We start from the raw sequence: 18,823 nt of genomic DNA, 5'->3' as shown, positions 1-18,823 counted from the left end.
TTTTACAGAAGTTTGTCAACCTCACATGATCATGTGGGATAAATAAGTATTTGTCACAATAATTTTCTTACTTAGCTCAATAAATAAATTTAGAGCACAAGGAGTATCAGACTTGTTATGTCATAGATTGTTTTAGGGAGTGAAACTCTACCATCTACTCATATATAAAATTTGACACTCATTCCCATTTAAGTTTTAATTCTCATCCAAGGGAAGGATAAGAACCAACTAGAGAATTACTGCATGTGTCAACTTCCTCCACATTGTGAAGGATCAGGTGGCTTTTTGGGAACAAACTTATTTAGTCTATATCTTCTACTTAACTTGATAAGGGTTTGAGAGACATGAGGTGAATTTGTTACCTTTGCCTCATGTAATGTCTTATTAAACCTGTTGGTTGTTCCTCGTAGTCTGTGAATCTCCCTGTTCACTTCTCTTGAGAGTTCAGACATCTCCCTTTTGTGGATTTTCTCATGTTTTTGAAATAATATAGTTGTAAAGGAGTTAGACTTTATAACAGTTTTATCCCTTGGATAAGTATGATTTTCGTTCAGGACCCTTGGAGGTTTGCATATCATCTTCTTACTCCTAGTCTTAAATTTATCTTGTTTAAGTGTGGGGGATTCATTCAAGACATCATACGAAGAGTGGTACTTGCTGTTTTTACAAGAGTTTTTCGGTCGAGACCGTTTCTTTCTTTTTTATGAACAGTTGATTCCACCAGATGACATGAGCATCTTTGTTCATGTTTCAATTTCTCCAGTTCACATTCTAGATTCTCAATTCTTTTAGTCAACATGTCCCTTTTTTGTTGAAATTCAGCCTTCACCGGACGAATTTCGTCATTCAAGAGATCGATTTTTTCTTTTATGGAAGGTGCATTTTCCAATGCGGATTTGCTAAAATTGTTTAAATCATGTTTTTGTTCATTATCAACATATTGAGAAGAACTGCATTGGGTGATTCATCCTCGGGACAATAGTCTAAGGTTGTCATCCAAGCTTTAGTTTTCTCACAATGGTCCTTGTTGGGACACATGGATATATGACGACCATGACCAAGACATTTTGAACAGACGATAGCATCGTTGTCTATTTGAACACTTTTATCCTTATTCTTGATTGATGATTTTTTATGATTTTTCCTTTTTCTCTGTCTAAGAGTTTTCTTCATCTGTTGAATAAACAGTGACAGAGTTCGATTAAGGATATTCTCATCTTTTTCATCAATTTTTCAGGACTTATAAATTTGTCACTAAAATTTCTTTCCACATTTGAAAATATAATGAACGTCTATTTTGTGTTCTAGATCAAAGATCTTTAACTTTTCAACGAGATTGTTTCTGGAAAGTGTATCAAGGTTATTTCCTTTCATGATGGCATGTTTATTAGACTCGTATCTTGCTGATAAAGATCGGAGAATTTTCATTACAATGTCCTTTTGGGAGATATTCTTCCCTAATGCAAAACAAGCATTAACAATACTAGACACCTTTTGATTAAGTTCTTCAAACGAATCTTCATCAGACATGCGAAGATTTTTCCAGTCAGAAGTTAGGTTTTGAAGCCTAACATCTTTCTCTGAGGTATCTCCTTCAAATACGGTTTCTAAGATATCTCAAGCATCTCTAGACTTAGAGCACGAGGTCACATGGTGCTGAAGATCTGGGATTATGGTGTGTATAATAACGTTCAACCCGTCATAATTATGCTTTGGGATAATTGGAGTTTGGTACTCAGATTTAGACCAATACTAGGCTTTGGTCTAACATTTGTCAAACGTTAGGGCTTAGTACCTGGACCAGACGTTGACCTGGTTGACTGTCTATGACCTGACTTTAATTAAAATTTGTAAAATAAAAATCTGTAGAAATAGTGAGTTTACAAGTCTAGCCCTAGAAAAAATATATGTAGTCAACGACTCGAATGAGTTTGTCTCTCTCTTCTAACCCTTGTTATACCTCCTTCCCTGCATTCAGTTCATACATTCCTAACATTCATATCAATGACAGATACAACCCCAGATCAATTCAATCCTGCCTTCCCTACAGAGATTTCAACAATATACAATAACCCATTCTAACCAATTTCAATCAGGTCTTGGGTTCGATTTTACAGTTCAAGAATAGCTCAAATCTCAAGCCATCTCTCCGACAGACATAAATCCAAATCAAACCCATTTTCTAATTTTGAAATTCTTACTTTTTCTTTGCTTCAATTTTTGTTGTAAACCCAAATAGAATTTTACCCAATCTTCATTACCTTCTAACTTCGAAATCCCTGTATTTCTCCACCAAACCAACATCTTCTTATTCACTGTTTTCACATCTCAATAGCAGCATTCGCATTGCCTGTATACATGGACATCAGGTGTCGTTATCAATGGAGGTCCAAATGCCACATTTTTAGCCAAATTCGCCGCAAGTGATTATTTTCCAAAAACACCTACAAATACATAAAATAATCAAATAAGTACAATATCGAGTACTAACAATATATACAAATGAGCTATATTAGACACATAAATGCGTCTATCACCTGTATACATGGACATCAGGTGTTGTTTCCTGTGCTTCTTTCTACTCTAATTTGTTTTTGTGAAGCCAGAGAAGGTCTTCATGGTGATTTGGGAAGGTTTGAATTTATTGGTTAGGGTTTGACTGAAGAACCGAGATGGATCAGATCTTTGTTGGGTTTGATTTGCAGAAGACGCTTCAGTTTGAGATCGAGAAGATATGATGTTATTGCAAGATTCAAAGAAGATTAATATATTGTGAGATGAATTCGAGTTTGAAATTGTGAAATGAAGCTGTTTTAAGGAATCTGAAATTGAACAAGAGATTGAGAAGAACATATGGGTTTGACCGAGATCGGAATAAGAAATTCAAGCTGCTGGTGTTTAGACAGAGAAACCGAGTTTTGAAGAACATGAATTACAGGTGAAGAATGGTTAGGGTTTGTGTGATTCTTGAATTTGATAAGGAACTGTTGGTGATTCAAACCCCATCAACTTCTTCCCTGGTTTCTTCAGTCACAAAGCGATTTAATCAATTACTTTTCCAAATCAAATTCCCAATTCTGAAGCAAACAAAACCCATATTTATTACCGAATCAAACAAAACCCTGGTTTAGTGATTGTTTAGATATGTGAAATTGAAATTGTATTTGATGTTTTGGTGTTCTTAATACAAAGAAGTTGTGATGTAGTTATTGAGTAGAAGGTCCCGTGGGGAGAAATGGTGATAGACATGGTGGTTCTACTGGTAGTGATAGAGAGAAAAAAATGGTGATGGGTTTGGAGAATGAATAGAAGATGATTCCTGGCCTTGTATTATAGGTCAGGCGTGTGACACCTTATATGGTTATGATGTAAATAATGATAAAATTAAGGGCATGACTGTAAACTGATTTGGTAATTTTGTTTTATCTACTTTTTTTGGAAAACTTTTTAATTACAATTAGACAGAAATCAATTATCAGGACAGTCAACCCGAGTCAACGTTTGGTCCAGGTACCAAGCCCTAACGCTGGACAAATGTTAGATCAAAGTCCAGTGTTGGTCTAAATCTGAGTACCAAACTCCAATTATCCCTTATGCTTTACAACACTTATCCCAGATTCACTATATTCTCTTAATGGCTTCGCAACAGTATTTCCTGCTTTAACAAATGTTGGTGCTTCGTATCTAATAACTACAAGTTTCCATGTCTCAAAGTCACAGGCTTGTAAAAAGGAATGCATAGCGATTTTCCACCATAAGTAATTTGAGCCATGAAACGTTGGTGATACATTCATAGAGATTGCACTCATGTCAATATAGTCAGTCTACTTCAAACACAGACTTATTAGGTCTTAATGTGTACCGACATAATCGAAAGAAAAGTTTAGTTTGTGTTGTTTTTTCCCTAATTACAAAGTGCAGTTTTTCATGCATATTTTTCTTATTGTGGCTAATAATTGTCCTAGCAAGTCTTGGGAATTTGAACCAGAAATTGCTAACCTAAAAGTAGAGAAAGTTTATGTGATATTTTCTTTTATATATATCGAGTCAGTATTCAAAGTAAGTAAAATTTCTAAGTGTGCCGGAGAAATGTTAGTACAGTCAGTATCTAGAAAAAGTAAAATTTACAAAGGGATATTATTGGTTGTCTAGGTAATGGTAGAATATTCTTGTCGCAGGGGAAGGACCCTTTTTATATTGTTGGAACCAATTTTCGTGACCCATGAATATATGGTACGAAAAAAGCCTTTGTTATCACCAATTTATTCCTCAATTACAATAAGAAATGTATTGACATTTGATGGATCACATGAGAAAGTTTTCCGGCTATGAGTTTTATGTCATTTATGTATGCTTAGATGTTATGTTGATGTATTGTAGTAACAACGTTAACCTTATAAATGTTGGCTATATCCTAAAAAATCATCGTGTTGGTTATTTCTCTTATACATCAGAGGAACAATTTGTTATCGTCTAATACAGGTGAATCCGATCAGAATAACAAATAAAGCATTACTTCTCAAGATAATGCAATTGTTAGTGGTAATATTTTTTTCAATTAAGGATGGCAAGACATACTCTGTAATTACAACAGTTAATATGCAGTAATTAATAAAATACAATATGCAATAATTTAATTACTTTTAATGGATTATCTTGATATATCGGTCCTTAACGTTTGTGCTAACTGTTCTTTTATTTTTACGTTATCCAAGTGATTACCATAAATAGAGTTAGTAACTGCCCTAAGGTTTTTTACCGGTGGAGTTTACGTAACATTAATAAAATATATTTCACTGTAGGAACATGTGGAGGAAGGACTAGTGTATACGTTTTTCCCACTGCCACAAAACCAGACGCTTAAGAGATGCAAACATGATACCATTAGAGGTTCGACCATGCATGGAGAGCACAAAAAATGATGTTGTACGCCGGGTTGGATTTTACTAAACACCTTGAAGTTGTTGTCAGAATTTTTTTTATTGAGTAATTATGAAATGGATTGGCAGGCACATCATGCGTGCGACTAAACTAGTGCAATATAAGTAATATAAACATTAAATTGGTGTATCCACGTGTGTAAGATTTTAAAAATCAAAATATAACAAGAAATGGTAATCCAATGATTCTTAAATAGACATATCGTTTTCCCAAAAATCGAAAAATAAAGTCTGAAATACCAAATGTACGTTTTATACGGGCAAATTTGCAAATTAGACAAGGAAATTCGCAGATTTACTGACTAGGCCAAGTAAAAGTCCACGACGCATTGCTACTAGCACACAAATTACGATGACTTATTAAGCGAAACCAAAACTGAAACCATTACTATCGGTTTTTACGTCAAACCAAAACAGAAGTCGTTAATCTCAATTTTTATTTTCTAAAATCAAAATCAACCATTAGTAAATGACCCAATTCGGTTTTCCTCCAATCAGCTTGGTTCGTTCGGTTTTAGCGGATAATTGTTATCATGTACAGACGTACAACCCTTGCGATGAAAATTGTAAGACAAAAAAGCGTGTTAGATAGTTTTGTCGGTAGGGTCCAAACCCAGGCCCGGGTGGGAGGTACACATTTTGATCGTCAGAGTGAAGGAAGTCCTTTTTTGTCTTTCTTCTCTCTCTAAATTCTAAAAAGCTTGCTGGTGCCTCTGTAAACTTCCTCGCTGTTTATATTTCCTTTCCTCGCTTTGAAAATGGTAGGTTATGTCAATTCCTGAAAGTAGTGTTTTAATATCTGATGAATAAAAGAAGATTAAACAACTTAGAAATTTCTTTCCTTTATATAATTGATTGATTGATGATCCCTTTCCCTGATATGGAGTGTCTTTAATGATGATGGCAGATCCGATTTATATTGCTACAGAACAGACAAGGTAAGACTCGTCTTGCCAAGTATTATGTTCCTCTAGAAGAATCTGAGAAACACAAGGTTGAATATGAGGTTCGTTAACTTCTTTCCTTCTCTTTTCATTTTTGCATAAAATCTCAATTTTATTTTATTTTTGGAGTGAATATATGAAATTAATCTAAGGTTCTGAAATCTGGACTTGTGTACACTACAGGTGCACCGTCTGGTAGTTAACAGGGATCCTAAATTCACCAATTTTGTTGAGGTTGGTAATGGTTTTACTTATTGGTTTAATGTGAATATGGTAAACATTAGTACTTATTGGTTTGATCAGAGAAGAATGCCCAATTTGCATTAGTGCCAAGAAAACAAGGCCATGGAGGAGTATCCATGGGGGTGCCCGCTTCCTGTTTAGTTTTGCATTCTTTCGATACCCCAACTGTAATTTAGACTTTCTATAGGGCTGGTAATGTTTCAGCTTACTGAATTTTGTGTCTACTCTGGAGTCAATGTTGTGAAGTCTGTACGCTGTTGGTCTTTAGCTGTCTAAGCCTCTTGGGATATATTTGTTGAGAATTAGGTTCTTGATCTTCTCAACATATCACAGTCACTTCCTCGATGCATTTTCCACCAATAACCGGACATGGCTGATTACCAATTGGACAAGAAGTTCAGCGAGCTAGAATGTTAGAGCCCTTTCAGGCTGTTCCACCATCACTGGTGCAATTAGGGTAAGAATAATAACCGTTGTTGGTCGGGTTATAAAGAAAAAGAAATTTTATTGCTGTTAGTATCGGAGGTGGCTTATGTGCTCAAGGTTTGTGCTCTTCTTTTACGGAAGAGGAGGTTTTGGAACTGTGCTTCATGGACAGAAAAATTATCTAGAAGGCTAGGATTTAAGCACGGGGGACTGGGGGTCAGTCCATAGGCCACAAGCCTTTGTAGGATTCCTTAGAGTATATTTGTGCGTCGCTAAGCTTTCATGTAACCATGTGAACTGGAATCAATAAGTGACAGCTTCTTCAGCCAATGCTTTTCCCATCCTCTTTAAACAAGATGAATTTCGAGTTTTTTCTATTAATAGCGTAAAACTTTCTTATCCCAGTTATTTCATTTTACTGTTCAGTTGCTAAGAAGGCAAGAACTACAGTTGATTATTTTACATGTGATTTTTTAAGGAGTGACATGTTTGTTACTGCAGTTTCGTACACACAAGGTTATCTACAGGCGATATGCAGGGTTGTTCTTTTCAACGTGTGTGGACATCACAGATAACGAGTTGGCTTACTTGGAGTGTATCCATCTATTTGTGGAGATACTGGACCATTTCTTCAGCAATGTTTGTGAGCTAGATTTGGTTTTTAACTTTCACAAGGTTTGTGATCTACTTTGTAGTTAAATTTTTAAGCGCGTGGTCGCATTGGTTGTGTTTATCAAGAGGGAATTTTAAATCCATTCCATTATTGCTCCTATTCCCCACTAACTACCAGTTATGAAATCTTGGTAAAAGGTTTATTTGATACTCGATGAATTCATTCTTGCTGGGGAGCTCCAAGAGACAAGCAAGAAGGTGCTTACTTTTTTAACTTAACTCGCTAATGCCATGCCCTATTAGTCATATTATTCATTTTTGTGTGAGAACACAAGCTACATCATGTCCTATTATCTCTGCACGTTAAATTTATAACTACACAGTATATAAATGAATGTTCATACGTTTGAAGTAGTTTTTATCACTTTAAAAGTTTGAATCACTGACAGCATTTTAAACGTGCAGGCAATCATTGAGAGAATGGGGGAGTTAGAAAAGCAAGAGTGAGAAATGGTTGAGGAAAAGAATGAGTCGTGGTGCATTTCTTTCTATTCCACAGCCTTCTGCAGTTATATGTTCTCTTAGAATGAACAAAATTGTGTGAGATTACGCCATTATTGACGTAAGAAGCCAGCTGACCTTGAAATGGTGAGCTGGTTGCTGCAGAGAGATTATTATTATGGGCGATCCCATGAGTTGAAAGGTCCTTGTAATTTGTATTGTATATCTGTACTTGAATAGAGTTGCATCACTAACAGGAAGCTCTCAGTTGTTATCCCTTGATTTTGTTGCAAAAACATTTTATTTTCTTTCTTTCTATGAATTCTTTTATCATCAACAGATACCGCCGTACATTCTTACCCTCCTAAATTGGTCTTGACCAGCACATAAGCAAAACTTGGAAGATCCTACTTTTTATTTGCGTCTCTCATGTTTTCTGCAGTGAAACCAGGAATTATGGTCTATCATTTGTAATTAGATGTAGTTTTAAAACAATCCTCACTGAAAAAAATGCCAGAAAAGCAAGGGGAAACGCTCTCCCAAAAACATAATGCGCGCCAGGTAGGGGTCGAACCTACGACTTTCTGCTTAGGAAACAGACGCTCTATCCACTGAGCTACAGGCGCTAGTTACACTTTCAACCACTGGACATCTTCACACTAATTTTTAAAGGGCTTGCCCTTCTAAATCAGAAAAAAGAGAAGCGATAGCCAGAAACAAGAATCTATACGTCCAAATTCATCAGGCAGATCACGAAATCTGACTGCTCATAAAAACTCTATATATTATATATTTCTGTGATGTAATATTGCTTATACATTACGAGTCTAAACTACAACTCTTAGTTTTTCCAGTCTCGTGACTCCGAATTTTTCACGAACTGAGCTATACCTTCAATGCTAATATAAACTGTCAACCACGTCTTGACAATGCATGTTCTAACGATTTAACTGCGGTTTTCCTGCCAAATTTTAGCCTCCGGTGTCATTCAACATTTTTGTCACAAACTCTATTTCATCCAGCCAGAGTGTATCACGTTAAATCGTGATGCCGCAGGTGGTCCACAGCCCTGGTTCCATATGGAACAACATTACGTGATTTTGCTCTTTGCAAAATTCAGCGCCATTAAAGACCAGCTTCAAGTGAGACAAGACCAGCTTCAAGTGAGACGAGCTGTCAACATGGACCCTCCACTGGCTCCATCATAGCCGCCAGCAAGGTGGTGAGGGTGGTGGTGAGGATGATGCATCTTTCCCCTAGATGATGATGCAGATAATGAAGAGAGAAAAAAGAGCTGTTGTTGCTGCTGCTGCTGTTGTTGTAGTTGCATGTTCGAGGGGAACTTCGCACTAAAACCTTCATGACGAAGAGATGATGAAGAGTGGGCAGGTGGCTGACTGCATTCCCCAGGTATATAAATAGGAGAGTCCTGCTTCCCGTGTTGCCAATTTGATGAGTAGGACGCCGTGGAGTTCCGTCCAGACATGTAATGAGCAGCCCACATCTGTTGTTGTTGTTGTTGCTGCTGCTGCTGATGATGATGATGATGATTTGCTGAATTGGCATGAACCGCATGTTGTGGGCTACAGAATGGGCTCGCCATTTGTTCTGACTTCAACTGCTGATTCAAAAATATAAATCGCATCAGATATCATCTTGAAAGCCGGAAAATATGATGCAATCAAATGACTACTGAAAATCCTATAGAGACCTGTTGTGTGGCTCTGACTGTTAAATGGTCTGGATAAAGAGAGGAAGAACGGCCATGGACATTAAAAGGCACGGGAGATGGATTCTGGGCGACTGAATGCAGATAAGGTACATGAAATTGAACTGAGGAGTCCAATTTATTTGTTCTCTGATTAACAGCGTTAAATGGAGCTGCGGATCCCAGGCTTCCACCAGTTGACAAGGACAGGAAATCACGATTCTGCTAGCAAACAGAACCAATTAGAAGAATGAGAAGAGGAATGTCCTTAGAGAATCAAAAAAAGGTTGTAAGCAAACCTGCTTGTCCCGGAGAATCCTATTTCGTACTTCATGCATATTCGTTCCTGCGTCACCATCACTTAAGCAGCCATCAATGGATATAAATCTATTAAGTCCATTTTTGTCACTCAAGGAAATAAGCCCATTCAAGCTACTAGGAGCTGAGGCACCATGCTTTGTCCCATTTGGTAGCATCTGATTGGTGGTAGGTGGCAACATAGACTTTTCCTCTGAAGCTTGGTGCACACTGATGAGACGACTTATGTGGACATGAGTGGTACATTTCTTCCATGGCTGGGTTTTACCGACCAGAACTGAATTAACCTGTGAATCAACAATATCACACGAGTCATTAGCATGATGAAAGAAAATTGAAGTACCCCTAGACACAGACTTGTAATGATTTTGTTGCAAAAAAACGACACAAGGAACTTGTAATATTTATAGTAATCAGTCAATTACACCTTTTCTTTTAAGACGCCATCCCCAGCTAGATCGGGTTTTTTAGCAGAATTCAGCCAAGAAGGAACTTTACTTTCGGATGACCAAGCTAATTCACGGTCGCGTGAACCCGCCAAAGACAAGCCCAATCCACTGCCATTGTGGTTGTTTCCTTCTATCAGGGATAAGGCTGGAGTACCTTTTGGAAGAAAACATGTGTGATTTGTCAGACAGTTAGCTTGGAAAATCCTGTATGTTATTCAGCAGTTTCAAGTATATTTCGTTTTTGTTACAAAGTACCTTCCATACATGATGGGAAACGTTTATCCCCATCATTATTCTCCTTCATAGAATGTTCCTCCTGTTTCTTCAAAATGGCCGCAACCTGAAAGAATCCAATTTACCATTCTAAATCAAAACTATTCTGCTTAGATAGTGTTGCTGCAATGGTATCTGAAAGTAAACGCATACCGGCCACAATTCTGTTTTCTGATCACAAAGTGAGGCTTTATGTTGTGTGCCCTGTAACCGGCTGTTGGAAGCAAGAGTAAGCACGATCAACCAGTAATTCTTGTCAGTTTCAAAGTGAACCTTAAAGATACCAACCTATTTGTGTGACATGGATTGATCAGAACCCCTGATGTTGAAGCAACACTCAAGGATGTCAGATCCGTATGCTCATTCTTTTGGAACTGGGAAATTCTAGAATCTGACAGTGGTCCTATAATACCCCGATCAAGCATAAATTTCGAATTCCTGATGATGGAAGGCCGATGCATCATAGAGGTATCAGGTAGAAAGTTGACCGTCCCTGCATCACTACCTGATCCTTCTACACTGGAAGGAATATTAGTAGCTTCTACAATAATATCCTCCTTCAGAGACTTCGCACTCTCGTTTTTCAAAGCTGCAGAACCAGATAAATTGACGTGTCAGCACAGACTAGATAGTTAAAAGTGTGTGTGCATTCAGGGTAATGCAAGAACAGAAAAACAGAAACAGGAAAAGAAAAAGAAAAAACGTAATGCGACAGAATGTCTAAAATCTCCATGACCATTGGCCAGTGTCAAGCTCAACCTAAAATCACTCTCCTGAGCTAAGTCGTGGATTCAATGTCAGATATATAATCCGACTTTATATCATGAAAATATAGCTAAGAGGACAAGAAAAGGAAATTAACTACACCTTCAGATGCAAGCATGGGAACCTCAGTTGTTCGCCGCACAGGAGAAGGCTTTGCTTCTGTATTTTTTTGATCAACTCGATAATTAACAGGCTTGTCGGGAATCATTCTAGCCAATGCAAATAAGGTTTCCGCAACTTCTTCCTCATCTTTGGTAATTGGAATGCATTCAAGCTGCCCGGGGACTCCTTGTTTCTGGAATAACTACAAGAACTGTTTAATCAAGCTGCTTACATAGAAGTGCACAAGAAATCCGATAAAACTGTAGCTTACCATCTTTTGTTTGGCTTTCTGCGTACTACTGAGATGAGGCTGATGTGTTCCATTGGGTGTACGGTGGGGTTTCTTAGCTTCAGGCAAAGGTGGAGATAGAGATTCGCGATTCCTCTTGATCATAGCTGAGAAGACACGCACATCAGTAACTATGAAAACCTGAATTATGCCTACCTACACTTCTGCTTTCTTCAATTCAAATATTGAATATCTTCAGACAGAACTAATAGAAAAGAATGATTCTACGAGGAAAAAATCTAGTATACTTTACACCTAAAAAAAGTATATTAGCATAAATTCAAGATTCTCCATTATTATGCTTTAATTAGTTTTCAAACAAAATAATTCTTACTTCTAAAAAGAAAAAAAAGAGTAAGACCATTGCTCATTTGTACCATAAGACTCTTACCTGACCGTATTTTCCGAGGGACAACAGCAAGATCAATGGCATTACAATCATTTAATGGCTGAAATAAAAATAAGACCCAAGAAATTAGAATACACACAGAAGTCAAAATCATAATCTAGTCCATTAAATTAGAAATCAGAGACACATGGCAAGTATAACATACTTTACTGTGGACTTTGAATCTTTTAGCAGCAGTAGCACTAGTCTTAAGCAGCAGCTCCTCTTCACCATCATCAGACCCACCACCACCACCCATTTGACTATTTTCTTTAGCTGCACTACCAATTGAACTTAAACCTTTAACTTTTTCTTTCCTCTTTGATCTCTCCATAACTACTTCCACGTCCCCACCATCTTTCGAACCTGGTTTTTATTATTATATAAAGATCAAATTAAATAAACTGAATTAAAAAAATCCATGTAACTCAGAAAATATACTACTAAGTAAAGACAAAATTTGAGTTCATCAGAAGATTCAGAACTGGTAAAATGGATAAGAAATGAAGGAGATATTTGTAAATTAATAATAATAAATTGCATTGGTTACCAGAATGTTTCAACAGGTGTTGTTGTTTCTTATTAGAGGAAGGTGTTGAGAAGAATCGATTGGTTTTCTTTGGTTTGTCCATTTCTGTGTCTTGTTATTAGCATCAGTAACAATACTACTACTAGATCAATGACAACTCTCCTGATCTTCCTTCTCTGCAATTAACTTAATTCCTTCACAAAAGAATAAATAAAAATCAATAATGTAAAAGAACAGAGCTCGAAAAACAGGGGAAATGAGAGAAGAAGAAGTGAAGGAGGGGAAGAAGAAGAGTAAAGTTATGAGAGATTGGTTTTACTTTTTGTAGCGTAAAAAAAGTCGGATTAGAAAAAGGAAGTTTGGGTATCTAAAGAAAGTAAGAAAACTCAGTCTGTCTCTGTCTCTCTCTCTGTAGAGAAAAGTGGAAAACAAGAGAAACTCACAGAAAGTGGAAAAAGAAAAAGATGAATGAGTTAAACTCTAAAGAAGAAGAATATTTCATAACAGTAATGCTATTCAGTGCTCTAATCACACTACTTACAGCTCAAATCCATGTGTCCCATTATTATTGGTCAAGATTGTTAAGCTGTGACCCAACTTTTCACCAAAATCCCTAAATCTAGGGTCTGGATGTGATTGAGTGCTAAGTAGTGCTGCAATTAAGTGTGCGGAATAGCAGCTCCGATTTCATAATAATATTAATAATAAGGTTCTTCTTCTTTTCTTTTCTTTATAGCAGAAGCAGACCTAAAGCAGACTCAGAGAAAAAATAATAACAACAATGGGGGGGCGTATAGGGTAGTACTAGTACTCTCCCTTAAGAATCTTAGAGAAAAAGCTAAAAAAGTAAAAGACAACAAAAATCCTAAGAAATTGACTGGATCTCATCCATTAAAAACCAATTAAAAAAATGACTTCATTAAAAATCATAAAAAAAATCTAGAGCTTATTTTTTATTCTCAATTTCTAAAGGGAACCTATCCATTATTATTATTATGATCAGAGTAATTAGAACAGAAATGGAAATAAGAGAGACTTCATTTCTTCTCTTCTATAGCTCTCTGTTATCAGTTTAGTTGGATGGATCTTCATGAAAACAATATCAGACAACGTGAAGAAGACAAAACCCATCTCAAAAACAACAATTAAAAAAAACCCAGATTATTAAATTATGAAAAAAATCTTTCGAATTCCAAAATTCTTTTCCCCTGAATGAATCTAATCAACTTTTTTATAACAGTAAAAGAGAGAGTAAAATCAATTAACCTTTTAAATATAATTCCAAGTACAACAATTCTACTACGATCTCTCTGATAATGAAGAACCAAGTAGTAGAAAATCTGATTCTTCTTCTTCTTCGATGAGCTTACAGAATCGCCTTTCTGCTTCAGAAAGAGACGGCAAAACCGAAGCTTTGCTTTCTTCTTCTTCTCTGCCAAAATACTCGCGTTTTTAATGCATCACATAATAATTCTCACAACAAACGCTTTCCCCATCTCTCTCTCTATAGAAACAAAACACTCTCTCCTTCCTTCTGTGTAAATATAATATACAAGAATCACAAGCATTCAGCATTTATGTGGATCAGTCTACTTCATTACCAACCATCTAACGTTTCAAACCTCACATCTTCTCACCACCGTTAGATCTCATCCGACAAGACTATCCACGTGTCATAAACACGTCGGATCTTAAATGAACTTATGAAATCGCCGTGGCACCTCCTCTAGTGAGTGGTCAGGATGCTTTTTATGATAACACAACAGACGATCGTAACCGTTGGATGATATCATTCATTTAATAGATCGTACCAAGCGTTCCCCAATGTGATGGGGATGGTTAACTTGGAAAAGTCTGTCTGCACGTCTGCACGCTGGCCCTAGTTCAAATCCAGTAACTGAAACTCAAGCACAGGGAAACCTTCATGTAGGCGGCAATCTAACCGGTGATATTTAAAGAGTGTTTAGATGGACGACACGTGTACCGTAGTATACAGATCTTTCTATGCACCCGCTTTTCGTGTTATCTGTTCTGCAAAAAGGACAATATTCTCGCTTTCTGACTGGGTAGTCTCTTTTTCTCTCTAAAATGTGTAGGAATTTAATTGTTGAGTGGATCGGTGGGGCTTGAAAAATGGAAAATGGGGAAACGAGGATCAAGGGGGAGAGTCTAGTAGTAGTAAAGGAGACGAGGAAGAGCGGAGATTTAGTCATCTGGAGCAAGAAATTTTTGTGAATCAGTTGGTTGGGTTGGGCATTTATTTGACGGAGAGAGAGAGGAAGCACAAGTGATGATTTGATTCTTCGGGCAGAGAAAATTGAGAGTCGTGGGAGGAAAGTCATTCCACTGAGTGACTTTCGTTATTTCTGTTTTTGCTTGCCTTATTACGAAAGACTCCCTCATTTACTCTGAAATCATATCATCCTTCATTAGTCCATAGTATTGCCGTATCGGAGCCAGACCTTTTTCTTCATGGGTCAATCCATTAAAAAAACTTAAAATTTTACTTTTCTGTATCTGTTTCGTTCCGACGTAAGACTAAGTTTAAATTTCCGTAAAATAGGAAAATAAGTGGAGTCTAAGCACCTACTTGTCCATATATAGCTACGTCGCTGCTTGCGTGTTGTCGTGGAGTTTGCTTGAAAACCGAAACCCCAAATCCTTAAATTTCTCGGAGATGAAACTAAAATAGAAAAGACGCATTTATATTTTTCGTATTCGAATCTAAAAGTACCATCCAAGACCCGAATTCAATTTTCGAATCTAAAAGTACCATCCAAGACACGAATTCAATTTGAAACCAAAATAAATATAATTCTTTTTCATTTTGAATTCATATCCGAAAACCTTAAAATCATAATAAATCTAGTTCCTTTTTTCTTCAAATTTGATCCCAAAATTTTATCCACATATCAGACAATATTCAATTCCCCATTACTAAACAAAATGAAACAATAAATTATTTGTATTTTTACAAGGAATTAAATACCACATGGTAATAAGAAATTGGAGATTAAGATAATCATAAATGATTTTCTTTATAGAATCATAATAATATTTTGAAATAAACAAATAAATAAATATTAAAAGCAGAGCATTTGTATAAGTGGCAATTATATCTAATTTTGGATGCAGATAACTTGGACGCGGATAATTTTGTGTTCAAAATTGTACTTGACAAGTTATGTCTTCGGATAAAAACTAAATACGAGTTCGGACTGATTTTTTGAATTCTCGGAAATTCACTGACCCTTATGTGAAACCCAAATAAGGTAAATTGTAGGTTACACGAATAAAATCTTCCGAGTTCTGTAACAAAGCATTTTCGTCCAAATGTGAATTAATGTCACGAACTTGGTGCATTTTACAAAAAAAAAAATTGTTTGAAAATCTCTGGTATTTGTTATATCTCATGTCAAATAAGTAAACAATTTATCTCCTTGAAATTGATATTTGTAAACTACACAAAATTATCATTTTTCAATTTGACCTATTTTTAAGCTAAAATGAAAAAGTGATAGTATCTTTTTTTCCAGAATCAGATGGAGTATATCACAAAATACTTTACTTTTACAATTATATATTGGTTGAAATATATTGAACGTTATGTTTTATTTTCCTCACCTTTTCTTATACCCTCTCCAAATATCTAATCTATGGATAAAAAAATAAGAGTTTAGAAGCATCCTCTACCCTCTCCAAAAATCTAATTTATGAGTAAGAAATTGCTGCCGAACTTTTTCACACCATCAAAACTTCAAACTGCACTAAAGACCCCAGAGTAGCTCTGAAATCAGATATTCAAAAAGCCTATGACTTCTTGGACTGGGGTTTCATCAAACGGGCATTTTCCAGCTTAGGATTCCCTTTAAACTTCGTAGATTATATTATGTTGTGTATTTCAACAGTGACCTACTCAATCAATATCAATGGCGCACCACATAGTTACACCACCCAAACTAGGGAAATAAAGCAACGCAACCCCCTCTCCTCCTATGTATTTATTATTTGTGCGGAAATACTATCTAAGAACCTATGTATCCTGGAAACCCAAAAAAGTTAGAGGGACTCTGCATTTTCCAAAAGGCACCGGTAATTCTGCATTTTATGTATGTGGATGACCATTTAACAACATATAAAGAAACTCCGGAAGGCACCACTCATCTTAAGCTTCTCATACAAGCTTATGGCACCTTAACAGGTCAACACATCAACGGTGCAAAATCCACGATAATCTATCACCCAAAGATTAAACAACGTCGGCTTGATGATTTAAAACAAGTTTTCGGCATGCCAACAACATCAACCCCTCCTATTTATTTAGACGTGCAGTTTAAGCAAGGTAGATCCTTTCATCATATTTTTACCCTAATCTTCAACGGCTAGCACGCAAAGCGAAAGGGTGGATGACTAAATGCTTAACCCAGGCGGGAAGAATAGCGCTCACAAAATCATCCCTCACCTCTACCGCCAACCATCTCATGCAAACCCAAATTCTTCCTACACACATCCACCACAAAAGGGATCATATCCCTCGGAATTTTTTCTGGGAACACGACTCCTCCATGAAGAAACTTCACTTTCTAGGAAGAGGTAAGCCCCACAAATCAAAAGCTCAATGAAGACTTGGCATCTGAAGCAGCAGCGAACACAACAAGGTGTTACTCATGAAAACAATTTGGAACCTCCACGGGAAGCCTACCTATACATTATCCACCTTACATAACTCAAAATATCTTAAATAGAACCTCATTTTTGAAAACATCCTGCCCATTCCGTCCTTACCCATCCCAGAATGGAGGTAACTGGCTTCCCTCATATCAATCTTCAAACATCATCTCTTCTATCAGATTTGGAATGATTAACTCTATCCAGGCAAAATGGATCCCACAATTCAATAATAACATTAACACATCGCTATGTTATCCCGTCCAATCAGTTACCGACATTATCGACCCGTCAACGAGGAACTGGGATCATAATAAATTGAACCTACTCCCACATCCATAATGCAGCGGATCATTAACATCCACGTTACCCGAGATAGCCAACCGTATAAGATTATATGGTCTTTCACCAATAACGGAAAATATACTACAACATCATGATACAACAGCCTCATCGGCACATCAGGGAAAACTCAACAAAAACCCCTTCCACATCCAACTTCCTTTGGGGACTTCCATGTCCCAAAAAAGTACATATTTTCTCTTGGAAAGCACTTAATGATGGTTTGCCAACCCTCCATGTTCTCAACCGCATCCACCTAACCGACTCCAACCTATGCCCACAATGCAGTATTAATCCTGCAACGTCCGCTCACATTCTGCTTCACTGTCATAACATTGTAGATTCTTGGAACCTCTTGTTATTTCACCTCACAATCCATCAGATTACCGGTAGTAGCATACCCACCTCACAAACCCTCAAATGTATGTTCCCAAATTCCAGATTAATTTGGGGTAAACCTAATAAATAAAAAATAGGGTCATTAGGAAGCAAAACCCAAAGCCCCTTATCCATATATTTTCAAAAATGGCTAAACTGCCCTTGTTTAATTAGCACTAATAAATTTGTTTCTATTTTACTTAATTAATGTTGTTAGATTAATTAGTTTAATTAAAAGTTAGATATAAGTTAGATACCATATATATGTGAGGAACCGATCCTAGTACCTAGTCAACCGAATTTCGGAAAGCTAGTGTTACTATGCACAATACTCACATGGAGGTAGAACCGAAACTTGTTTTGGTAGAACCGTTAAACCCATGTTTTGTGATTGAATGTTCTTGACCAATCATATAGTTCTTGAAAGTCAGATGAACCAATTCTAAACTTGTTTGGAAGTGTGGCACATCGGTTTCAAGGTTGTAAGTATGGAATAGGATTTACAAAGTAAGGATGTCGACATACTTTGAACACGTACAGTAATGTTTATCTTTTATTATTCAAAGTTATTCCTTAATAGATAAAGGAAGAAAATCCCAGGATCGAAATATAAATAAGTTAAGAATCTTTTATTTAAGGTTGTTAATTTTATTTTAGGAAAATAAGAATTAGTAATGTGCATTTACTAGTTAAAGATTTTCCAAAGATATTTTCGGTCAACATTTTGGACAAAGCATTTCCAGGAATTAAGGAAACCGAATTTGGAATATATTGCATATCTTGAGAATATTTTCGGTTTTGGAAATTCCTTGGTGTACAAACTTCCTTGTCTATAAATACTTGAAATTTGCATTTCTAGCAAATTAATCCTTCGTGACAGCAAACTTCCTCGGTTGTGTTGTTACTGGTGTAGCCGCCTATTCCGAGAGGAAAGTAACCTAATTAGGT

General features: G+C 36.5%; 2 protein-coding genes and 1 non-coding gene across 6 annotated transcripts; 1 reads left to right on the top strand and 2 right to left on the bottom strand.

The window, feature by feature from the left end:
* Positions 1-5,556: 5,556 nt before the first annotated feature.
* On the top strand, positions 5,557-7,984 carry LOC113357137 (AP-2 complex subunit sigma). Its single transcript, XM_026600430.1, has 6 exons — positions 5,557-5,701; positions 5,848-5,946; positions 6,068-6,118; positions 7,055-7,228; positions 7,364-7,423; positions 7,631-7,984. Exons 1-6 carry the CDS (start codon positions 5,699-5,701, stop codon positions 7,670-7,672), a joined length of 429 nt encoding a protein of 142 aa, XP_026456215.1. The 5' UTR covers positions 5,557-5,698; the 3' UTR covers positions 7,673-7,984.
* A 235-nt stretch (positions 7,985-8,219) lies between these two features.
* Positions 8,220-8,292, bottom strand: TRNAR-CCU. The gene has a single exon. It is a non-coding gene; the product is annotated as a tRNA-Arg (tRNA).
* A 101-nt stretch (positions 8,293-8,393) lies between these two features.
* LOC113357136 lies at positions 8,394-14,012 on the bottom strand. Of its 4 annotated transcripts, none has more exons than XM_026600426.1 (13): positions 13,754-14,012; positions 12,509-12,681; positions 12,125-12,324; positions 11,962-12,019; positions 11,553-11,677; positions 11,282-11,483; positions 10,703-11,003; positions 10,568-10,628; positions 10,397-10,481; positions 10,120-10,295; positions 9,674-9,979; positions 9,378-9,596; positions 8,394-9,287 (listed from the first exon to the last, which is right to left on the bottom strand). In XM_026600426.1, the coding sequence occupies exons 2-13, from the start codon at positions 12,588-12,590 to the stop codon at positions 8,826-8,828; spliced, it is 2,277 nt and encodes a 758-aa protein (XP_026456211.1). In that variant the 5' UTR covers positions 12,591-12,681; positions 13,754-14,012; the 3' UTR covers positions 8,394-8,825. The 4 variants fall into 4 exon arrangements, with proteins under 4 accessions (XP_026456211.1, XP_026456212.1, XP_026456213.1 ...); XM_026600427.1 differs by having other exon boundaries at positions 8,394-9,284; XM_026600428.1 differs by having other exon boundaries at positions 11,282-11,474.
* Between the last annotated feature and the right edge of the window lie 4,811 nt (positions 14,013-18,823).

This window comes from Papaver somniferum, chromosome 3 (genome assembly GCF_003573695.1).
Source record: "Papaver somniferum cultivar HN1 chromosome 3, ASM357369v1, whole genome shotgun sequence".
In the NCBI taxonomy this organism is placed as follows: domain Eukaryota; kingdom Viridiplantae; phylum Streptophyta; class Magnoliopsida; order Ranunculales; family Papaveraceae; genus Papaver; species Papaver somniferum.
This window is presented reverse-complemented; position numbering and strand designations above follow the sequence as displayed.

Coding starts and splice junctions, on each gene's coding strand:
- LOC113357137 (XM_026600430.1), top strand. Junction 5,947..6,067: donor AACACAAGGTTGAATATGAG/GTTCGTTAACTT, acceptor TGTACACTACAG/GTGCACCGTCTGGTAGTTAA. Junction 6,119..7,054: donor AATTCACCAATTTTGTTGAG/GTTGGTAATGGT, acceptor TTGTTACTGCAG/TTTCGTACACACAAGGTTAT.
- LOC113357136 (XM_026600426.1), bottom strand. CDS start 12,590: ATGGACAAACCAAAGAAAACCAATCGATTCTTCTCAACACCTTCCTCT. Junction 12,020..12,124: donor GATTCAAAGTCCACAGTAAA/GTATGTTATACT, acceptor TTTTTATTTCAG/CCATTAAATGATTGTAATGC. Junction 11,678..11,961: donor CCCTCGGAAAATACGGTCAG/GTAAGAGTCTTA, acceptor GTGTCTTCTCAG/CTATGATCAAGAGGAATCGC.